Source organism: Alligator sinensis, unplaced genomic scaffold (assembly GCF_000455745.1).
Source record: "Alligator sinensis unplaced genomic scaffold, ASM45574v1 scaffold125_1, whole genome shotgun sequence".
Classification (NCBI taxonomy): Eukaryota; Metazoa; Chordata; order Crocodylia; family Alligatoridae; genus Alligator; species Alligator sinensis.
Window position 1 is genome coordinate 2,986,161 of NW_005841893.1, and position 10,909 is coordinate 2,997,069.

At 42.3% G+C, this 10,909-nt stretch overlaps 1 protein-coding gene across 3 annotated transcripts in view; it reads right to left on the reverse strand.

Moving 5' to 3' along the window:
- Nucleotides 1–925: 925 nt before the first annotated feature.
- Nucleotides 926–10,909, reverse strand: part of GPRIN3 (GPRIN family member 3) — a 45,827-nt gene continuing 35,843 nt past the window's right edge. Inside the window, exon 2 of one of the 3 annotated variants that reach the window (XM_014517157.2) lies at nt 926–7,510. In XM_014517157.2, coding sequence (XP_014372643.1) covers nt 4,958–7,510 — 2,553 coding nt within the window. In that variant the 3' untranslated portion in view covers nt 926–4,957. The remainder of the gene's footprint in view (nt 7,511–10,909) is intronic. The other 2 variants (XR_003092705.1, XR_003092704.1) reach the window with 2 other exon arrangements.

The window sequence follows — 10,909 nt, forward strand, 5'->3', positions numbered from 1 at the left end:
CAGATGTGGGAAAAATACATTTGAGGCATCACTGTATATTACACTTTTGAAGAAATAGTCATAGTGCTACAATTTATTACCCAATACTATTTATCACTTTTCTAATATTAACAATATAGTAAAGACTGTCTCAAGGACCTCTGTACATCTGCAAAATAATTATTTCAAATTAAAAATATACCATATTACAATATAAACAGTGTAATGTAAAATATGCACAGACAAATCACATGGAATGGACTTTATAAAAGGCAGCAATAGAAGTTTCTACTGTGAACATACTCCAAAAACAGATTTAGACAAGAACTCAAAAGAAGAAATCTGAACACTGTAGAAACACGAGAGAGAGCCAAATGTACCAGATTTACTGCATGGCCTCTTTCTACCTCAAAACTCTGGGGTGCATCATTAAAGAAAGACAGAGTCTAAGATTTTCAGTGGTAAGTTACAAAAGGCAGGTGGCTCTGAATCTTTGAAAATGTTGTCTCCTTTCTACTGATTCAGGTTGATCACCCAAGACCACCAGCTACCACTTTTGAAAACTGTGGCTCAAATATTCTAATGCAAGTAATAGCGCACAGTCATCGGGTGGGAGTAACTCTAGCTAAATGCTCTTTCACTTTTCACATAATATAGTCTGTGGGCACGTCTACACATGCATATTAATGTGATGCAATAAACTCTGGTGCTTTTGTGCCGGAGTTTATCACTCCAAGGCACTGTGTTTATACATGCGCTTCAGACCACAGCACGTTCAGCCTGCCAGCTTGGGGCTACTCCAACCTAGCTCAATGTGCTGTGGAGGGGTTGGCTGGGGGACGAGTGTGCTCCATTGTGGGGCTAGCTGGCAGGCAGCCCCCACACTGAAGCACCCTTCAGCCACGTAAGTCAGCATCTACACGAGCTGCTGAGGAGTAAAAAAAGTCTGCAGCTGCAGAGCTTGTTAGTTTACTCTAGCCTAATAGCTCTGCATGTATAGATGCCAAGACGTTTACTAAAGAGCTAATTAGTCTACTCCGCAGTAAATATCACATGTAGATGCAACCTGTATTGCCTCTGTGTATGGTTCACAAATTATAAGCACACATAACTGAAACAAACTACATTTCAGTAAAAGGCTGTCTTGAGGTTTGTGTCATTAGAGGTTTGTTAGAAGTACTGAGCCTTCCTGTGTTACTCCAGTTTGTAAATTAAAAGTGGGGTAGAAATCAAGGATTCTGGAAATTGCTAAGAACACTCACAGAAGCACATGCTAAATAATGAAATCTACACTTGGAAACCAATAACATCCCCTTTCCAGAGTTAGAAATGTCTTATTTGTAGGAGATATCACCTAAAGCACATAACACAAAAGGTACTCTCTCACAAGATGGTATAATACTGTCTGCATTATTCCCACCATTCAGGGCCAGATCCAAAGTCAACTGAAGTCAACAGGGATCTTTTTATTGGCCTAATGGAGTTTTGCACTGGGTGTTTAGGGCAATAAATTCCAAAATCAAAGTTAGGACATGGTTTCTACAAAACAGTATAATATAAAAACAATAATAATAACACAAGGTAATTGCTCTGCTCTATAGTTTTAATGCACCAGAATGAAGGGTTTTAACTTGGCTGTTATTTTCAGGTTTAAAAAAGCAGGACAAAAGTCCACAGCTTAGACCAAGAAAGGAACTCCTTTGCTCATCAGTGCATTAGGGTAATGTAAAAATACTAAGAAAACTAAGAGTCAGCAAGAACACCCAACATATCACCATAAAACCAACTGAATTCCATCATCACAATTTGTTGCCAGGGTTTCCCCAATAAAAGCCATTATCAAGAGGGAAAAAACATTTTTTACATACAATTGAATGAAACTCTGCTGCACCAAATTTTTCCAGAGTGATGTGGTTATCAGGAACTCACACAATTAACAAGATTATCACGCTGTGATATTTACATATAGAAGGTCAGATCTTCAGCTGGGGTAAACCCACATAATTCCATTTACTTCAGCTGAATTTCTAGTTTATTGGGCCACCATATTTCAATACACATTGTGATATAATAAATATATGGCAGCCTATATTGTCATGTTACATTACATTACATAAACAGTCTAAATACACGTATGCCATGAAATACATTACGTTATCATGTGATAGCAGAGTTGTCACCTTATGTTGTATTGGATTGTATTTTATTTTTGGAATGCTATTGTAGAAAATAACTTATCTTTGAGTTTTGGTATTCAGCACCCTAAGGGCCTGATTCTGTACTGGTTTTGCCATTGATTTCAATAGGAGAGCATGAAGTCATACAGCAGTGGCAGAAATCACGCATACATAAAACTAACAGGCATATTGCATATTGCTTGAACAGGACTGCAGGTCTGGGTGCAGTTAAAAGCTCATAGAAACACCTGCTGTACCCTAACCAGAGCAGCAGATGACAGGAGACATTACCACTGAGTTCCAATAGTGTTTCATGTCCTGTAACTTTGGGTATGTATCTGTTGAATTAGATATACCTGACAAAGGAACGTGGGGCCGGAACCGTAGCAGGTAAAACTGGTTTAACTCTAGTGAATTCAGCGACTTGGATGAGTCTACTGATGTAGACTGGCACTGTACCTGTGGAATATCTGAAAGCAGATCAGTATTTCGCTCTCAATTATTTGAATTTCTTCAAGAAGTAGCTATTATATCTTTATTCTCCAAGTTGAATGCTAAAAGTTTGCTGCATGTATTCAAGGTCACGTACTTGGAGCTCCTTCGGCTAGTAGGGCTCTGCTTTCTGAATGTGTAACACTAATAAATCAAGAGAAGGAAGCAGATGGCTCTCTAGGGCAAGGTAACATAAATCCGAATAGGGAATTTTAGACTAATTTTAACTTCTTTGTCTGTAGGTCACCATAGACCTTGCTGGAGTCATCTCTAGAAAAGGTGGGCAGTTGTAAAGTTTATTGTTGGGTAAAGATTTTAAATATAATCTCTCATCACAGTCACTGAAAGTAATGTATAAATGTCTATGGTTTCACCTGCCATAAGTGTAATGCAATCTATGGCTGGTTGATTTAATTTCTTCTGTTTAGTTATGTTTATATGCAACACCCTGCTGGGATAAGCAGGGTCATACAATTTATAAAATGTATCCGTTCTCAGTATTTGTATGCATAAATGTGAAATGTATTATTTAAAAGCACCTGGGATTCACTTTTCAAAAGTGTTTCCATGAGTGAAACATAACTGCAAGAACATCTATTTAATGGGCTTACATTGCTTAGTATCTGCAGTTTCACAGCTAAAGCTCTAATCCTGCAAGCCCTGCAATGGAACTGCTCCTATGGGACATGGGCAATACTTAAGAAACTGCAAGTTTGTGACTAGGGTCTTAATCCTTCTGGCTCTTCTCATTTTGAACTTCTGAGTTGTAAGACCAAAGGATAATTTGTGATCAAGTAAGTTTCCCCCATTTTCAAAGTCTAAACAAGGTAGCCCTCCCCAGTTTGGAACAAAGATGTACCTTCATAAAAAAGTTGGTTTACTTTCTGCTGCAATTAGCCATAGAGTATGGAATAGGGAGTAGCAGGTTTCTCTGGAAGCTGTGATGATTTGAAAGCGCACACTGCATTTGACTTGGCCATCACACTTCTGCTTTGGAAGCTTATTTTTTGAACCCATTCTTTTTCTAAACAGCATTGTAAAACATACAGAATGTCTTGAATATGGCTCTTTTACTTTGGCATATTAAAAACTGTGTGTTGATTTCCCCCCTTTTTATGTAGAAAGAAAATTACTATTCTCTATTGAAAACAAAAAAACTGTTACTGCTGCTGCAAAAAATATGACCTATGTGCCACTATAGACATTTTTGTGGTGGCAAAAAAACTAAGCATGGATGTTTATAGTCCATTGTCATGTCCCAAATGCCCAAATTTGTGAGCACAACCACAAATAGTGCTGGGAGGCGGGAGTCAAGAGCATGGCAATGAGATGAATGTTCCTGGGGAATCCCCTGACTGGGGATTCCTAGGGCACACCTGTGCTAGTGGAAAAACTTAGGGTTCCCTTGCTTACACCGGTATGCTCTCAGTTGGGGCATTGCCCCTAGGGCCATTTTTGCACAGGATCAGGTACCTGAAGCACCGGGAGTGGCAGGGACTCAACCCTGTGGCACAAGTGCTCTGCAATGTCTGTAGTGGATCAGTTGTGTTGGGACACATCCTGGCACAGCTGATACTACTCCACAGAAGACGTCTGTTTATACCCTAGTACTAACCTTCATGACTTAACATCAGGAATATCACCTATTAGAAGATGCTGGGATTGTCAAGGTAGCCTAACAGAACTAGGAAACCAACTTGTGTGATGTTTCAATGGGAGCAAAGCACCTAACTCCTTTAGATTCCTTTGAAAATTCCACTTGTAAATGGTATTAATAGAGAATGGTAAACCCTCTTATTCCTTTCGTGCACTTCACACAAGACAGGTAATTGGATTTTAAAAATATCTGCTTTCTGGTGGTGTTAGAGAATCTCTCTGTTGACAGTTTTCCAGCAGTTTAAGCACTATCCGCATCCTCCAAAAAAATCCCCTCCAAGACCATGTAAAACTTTGCAATACATCAAAAATCACTTTTTAAAAATACATTTTTGCTAATCTCTCAGTTTCACCTCTAATCAGGAGACACTACTCTCACTGCACTAAGCTGGCAATTGAAAATTGTGCTTTTGCTAAGTGCCTAACTCTTTACAGTAGACTAGGTGAGAGTACACTATGAAAATAGTAAGAGGGGGCAATACACCAGCTGTGGAAATAATATAGGTATGATGTAGCAACCAACTGGAAAACAACAGATGGTCATTTCCAAGTCACTGCATCATGAACCCAAACAGAACCAAACAGCAAGGTTTATTTTCCACTTCCGGGAGGTGTACACATCTTTGGACTCACACGGCCCGAAGCACACCATTTCAATCTAGTACAGAAGAAGGAGCAGGATGGACACAGCAATTGGGGTGTCTGAAATTCTGCAGCATGGCCTGGAACATGTTATGCTGCCTTCCTTTCAGTTTTTTATTTGAAGATGTATCTGAGGAAATGGATTTCCGGTTCTGAGTGTTCTGAGCCCGGATCAGTTTCTCATGTTCTCGTATTTGTCTTTGTAAGTGATTTTGGATCGCTATACCCAGTGACTCTGGGTCAAGGGATGCCCCATAAACCTCCCACGTCATGCCTTGTTCATCCCATACAACATCCCTGATGTGTTTAGATTGCTTCACACGTACTTTGGGTTCCATGGATGGAGTGGACTGTTTCTTCTTTTCTCCAAGTTTTAGCAAAGGCTGAGCTGAGGCCAGGTCAGGCGTTGCATTTAGCTTGGGTTCATTTCTGGTGTCATTTGCTGGGCTGATTTGTTGCTGTGGAGCTGCATGTGCCCCCAGCCCAGAAGTGCAGTGAGCAGAATATCCACTCAAGTCAGATGTCAGTCCAATTTGCAGACTCAGACTACTGACTTTCTTTGCCCGAGTAATTTCTCCCTGGACTTTATCCTGTTCTTTTTTAACGGTGACTGGTGTATATACTCTGATGTGGCCACAGGCAGCTGCAGCACTGATGTGCATCTCTCCTTTAGGATCAAGAAGCATTAACTTTTCTTCTTTTGGTTTCATATCCATTTTAAATGGGCTGGTCTTCAATTCATCACCACTCTTACCTTGCAAAGATTTTCTGTCAGGACAACCGCCAGCCTTGGTGCCCCAGGTCTCTCCCTGCCCACTTTCCCTGTGTGTTCTACAAGATATAGGTGACTGCTTATTTCCTGCATCACTGACAATGTGCTGAAAGTTTCTGTTGACTTTCGGAGCAATTGCAGAGGGAAATGGGATGGGCTCCCTATCTCTAGACTGCTGATGTACTGCAGGTTGATTATTGGTGTTAATTGCAATCTGGTAAACAGGTTTTGCTTTCTGTGATACTGGAGCATCTGAGAGCAACTGAGGAATATCACAGCTGTCTCTGACTGGACAGACTCCTTGTTGTCCTGGCCTATCAACAGGTGTTCTATGGGTATTACTGGCTGCTTGTGCACATGGATAGGCTTTTGTGTTATCTGGTAATGCTGGACAGATGGTGTCAGATGGGTCTCCTGGGTGCTTTTGAAGTTTGACAGTCTGAGCTTTTACTGTCTCCACTGCAGCTGGTGGAACATGCAGTTCTGGCATGACACCAGGACAACAGGGGGACATTTTCAGTGATGAAAAGCTTTCAACATCCTCTGAGTGGGTCAGCTCCCCACAACCCTGATAAATGAAGTGCAAATTCTCCTTTTCCTCTGCAGGAAGATTTCCCATTAAGAATGCAGCAAGGATACTGGGACTGGTGGAAGCTGATTTACTCTCTACACTAGCCACAGCCTGAACCTCAGCATCTCGCCACATCCTCTTACTTGCTTCCTCAGCTAAAGAACTGCTCTCAGGTTGGACTGTCATTGTACCTATATCTCTGAACCTGGAGAGCTGCTGCTTGTGTACCCTTGTTTTCTCAGTGTCTGCATTACACGCTGGCTCCATGGCCGCAAGTCTGAATTGGGATGATGTCTCATCACTCTGGTCTAGGGCAGTATTACCTGTGGCACATGATTTCACATCCGTTGCAGCCCTCTTTTCTGCCTCCAAAGAAGCCTGAGGCCCTTTGCTCAGACCAGTTGCAAAGTCCTTTACCAGAGCAGTTTCCTGAGGGAAACCAGAGTCAATTACTTCCAGTCCCTTCTCCTTTTCCATGGGTACTCTTTGCAGGATATTTGTTGGAGAGCTATGATGACAGGAGTGACTATTCTTGATAGTGTTGCTTGGGGAAGAAGAATTTAATTCACCAACTGATCCTCTGACCCACTGGTCTGACTGATCCTCTGACCCACAGGTTTTCACTGCAGAATCATCAACTTGTGTCAGTGAACTTGTCTTTGGCTGGTCACTGTGCATAAGCTTAGAATTCTGGGTAGCTGGCATTGTATCTGGTACATGTCCCACTGTATATTCTTTTGTTACAATTTGCATGTGCCTGATGGGGGTGCTGTTGTCTTTTTGCTCAGAGGTACTAGCTGTCTTTGTGCACACAGGATATACTTCTTGATTTTGGCTGAGGGACCCAGAAAAACGGATGTCCTGCTGGCTGGCAACATTCTCACAGAATTGTTCTTGCCTCTGAACATTGGCAGCTGTCATATCTTTCAGGTCAAACAAGCACACGCCAACAGATTCAGACATTGTATGAGAAATGCCATTACTGCTCCTCTCTACACTTGGTTGTTTGTGCTGGTGCTTGGTGGACTGCAAATCTCCCAGGTGATCTTCCTCCTCAGAAGCTGAAATCAATGAAACTTTGGCAGACCTCAGAGGATCTGGTACAGTCCCATGGAATTTCTTTGACCTGAAGCTTGCAGTCAGCTTTCTCCAGCAATGCTCTTGGGGAGCAGTCTGCACAACAGGGAAGGCAGTCAGGAACAACTTTTCTTTAGAGTTAACCTGTCAATGAAAAAGAAGAAAGCACAGTGTTAAGACCAATTAGGTTAAAGCATAAGAAATACCCAGTTTAGATTTAGAATTACAGGGGAAGTGTTCAAAGGGATAAAAGGTAGCTAAATACCGGAATGTCATTAGAAGCTGCCCCCCTATGGCCCCCTTGGGCCTAAGAAAATCTCCCCCTCCAATTATTTTTCAGTTTTAGAACAAGGGCTATTGGAATTTCACATATTTTTCACATGAACATTTTCAAAGTAGTATCCTAAAGAAGAGGTAGAGGCTAGTGCATCCAAATGTGCCCTGTTGCTCAAAACGTGATGGAAAAGATGACACACGAAGACAACTGTGAACTAATTTGATAATGTCATTGACATGGCACCTAAAGCTTAAAAGAAAAAATAGTGAGAAGTGATGCTTGAGCTAATGCTGTGTGGAAAACATTCTTTAGTCAGAATTCACCAAATACTGTAACAGTTATATCAGCTTGCCCTGTGGTTAGAGTATTAGCGTATAGGACATTGGAAAAACAAGCATGGGATGTCCCATGTCAGCAAGTCATGTATTGTCTCTGCATCTCGGTTCCTCCTCTGCAGAGACAGCCACGAGAGCCCTTCTAGAACCTCACAGGGATGCTGAGATGCACACAATCAGGACAGTGAAGTACTCAGACGGGGCAATGCAAGTACGGAGGATACTGACAGCAAGTTTCTGGTAGCATCAGAATAATACTGGCGATATGAAACCTAACAGCTAAACAAAATTATGACACGGCTGCGGATAGCTGATAGTTCAGACGCAATAGATATAAGTAAAAGGAAAAGAGAGCTTGTTCTAATAATGCTACGGGAGCATGCTCACACTCATAAAAATGAATTATTTCAGCTTTTCATACAACCTTCTGGAAAGTTTCCACAGGGGCTGACACATGTAATAAACTGATGCACAGGGTGGGCATCATATGCAACACTCATTGTATACACTGCTGAAATGTAGCCATTTGAAGGACCAAATATAGAAACTTCAGAGAACAGCAGGGAACAAGAAGCAAAGGAGAATATCATATCCCAGTGAAACCGCTGGGGGAATTTAAAATGCGTAGAGCAGGAGTATCCAGATTGAAATTGGGCCAGGACAGAAAGGTACCTATCATTTCAAATTAGGGAACTGTTTCCAAATTTCTGATTCCTTTTGAGTAAAGTCAGTCAAAAGGAACCAGCAATGCCTGCTGCAGTTCCCACTGAAGTCAATGGTTTGGCTTCTGCTGACTACTGGAGAACATAGGCAGACAAGAGATGAACACTTCTGAAAATCCCACTATTGTACTTTTAGCCAATCAACTTTGACTCCCAGGAGGCATTCATTTACAAGCCCCACTTGGACCTGTGCTGCCACTAGAGCACTGCACTGGCATTTGGGAGGCATGGGTTCCATTTCCAACCTCTGGCATTGGCATGCTGAAGGACTTTGGGTAAGTTACTTCACTGGTTTTTGCCTCAATTTTCCCCACCTGTGAAGCGTGGATAATGATACTATCTACTTTGGCAAAGCAGTTTGACAGCTATTGGAAGCGCACAAGAAGGGTAAGAGACCAGTGCAGCTGAGCTGCTTCTAGCATGGTTCAAATGCAAAAGGAAAGCATACAGGCAATGGAAAGATTGGCAGGTCACCAAGCAAGCATATCAGGAAGCAGCAAGAACCTGCAGGGGCAAAATTAGGGAGGCAAAAATAAAAAGTGAGCTGCACCTGGCAAGGGAGCTTAAAGACAGCAAGAGGGTTCTATAAGTATGTTAGCCAGAAAACAAAGACCAGGAAATCTGTGGGTCTTCTGTTAAATAGCCAGGGTGAACTCTCAGAAGAAGACACAATGAAGGCAGAACTACTTAACAACTACTTTGCCTCAAAGTTAAGCTGCAACAAGACACCTAATCAAGATTATCTAGATAAGGCAGGGGAACAACTGAGGGATGAGATAATAAGGAATCTTGTCAGAGAGCTTTTGATGGGTTAGAATGAATACAAATCAGCAGGGCTGATGAACTTGATCCCAGGATACGGAGGGAACTGGCATGGGAGATCTCAAAGCCCTTGGCAATAATATTTCTGAAGTTATAGGAGATGGGCAAGGTACCAGAGGACTGAAAAAGGACCAACATAATGCTTCTCTTTAAAAAAAGGCAAAAAGGACCTGGGGAACTACAGACTGGTTAGCCTTATCTCAATACCTGGAAAGTTACTGGAGCATATTACAAGTTAATCTATTTACAAGCATCCAGGTGAGGAAAGGCTGATCACAAGCAGCCAGCATGAATTTACTAAGAATAACTCATGCCAAAAAAACTTGATCTCCTTTGTTAACAAAATAGCTGCTTTGGGGGATCAAGGGAATGCTGTAGATCTAGTATAACAGGACTTCATCATTGCGTTTGACAGACTTGCATGAACTTCTCATAAATAAGTTGTAGAAGTGTGGGCTAAACAAAACTACTACAAGGTGGATAGACAACTAGTTCAATAGTTGTAAGCAAAGGGTAATTATAAAAGGATCCATGTCCTAATGGCAGGATTAAGGGTCTGTTCTGGACCCCAAGCTGTTCAACGTGTTTATCACTGATTTGGATGCTGGAATTGAGAGCCTCTTGAGCAAATTTGCAGATGACATGAGACTGGGAAGCTTTGCAAACATGTTAGCGGGTAAAGTGCAATTCAGAAGGCTGTTTCTAGATTGGAAAGCTGGGATGGAGTTAACAGGATGAAGTTTAATTCTGAAAAATGCAAGTTGCCATACCTTAATCAAAACACAAATGCAAAGTGGGTGACCTGTGGCAGCACTATGGAAAAGAATCTAGGAGTCTTGGTAGATCACAGACTCAATATGAGTCTGCCATGTGATGTAGCTGCACAGCAGGTGAATGCGGTTTTGGGTTGCATCAATAGAAGCATTAGGTAAACTGTGGAGGTGTTCAAGAAGAGGCTGGACAAGTATTGGTCAGGGATGATCTAGGAGTAGCTATGCCTATGTTAGGCTATAGGTATTAGGGCTGCGTGAAACTTCGGGTGCCGATTCGATTTGGAGGAGATTCGGCCCAATTTGGTGGCCAAATCTCCAAATCCGAATTGAATCAGGAGACCAATTAAACGGTCTGAATCGATTTGAATCTCTCCGAATTGATTCAGAAAAGATTTGGAGAGCTTCAGAGATTCAGGCAGTCCCTGCTCACCGCTGCACGGAGCTGGACCTCGACTCTGTGCTGGTAAGTGGGGAAGGGGAGAGGGGGTGGAGGAGAGGGGACCATGGGGAGACCCCTGCCAGACCCCATCCCCTGCCTACTCCCCCAGCTCCCCCAAGCACCCCCTGACCCCTGCCCACTCTCCCAGCCCCCCCATGGCTGCCCCACCCCCCCC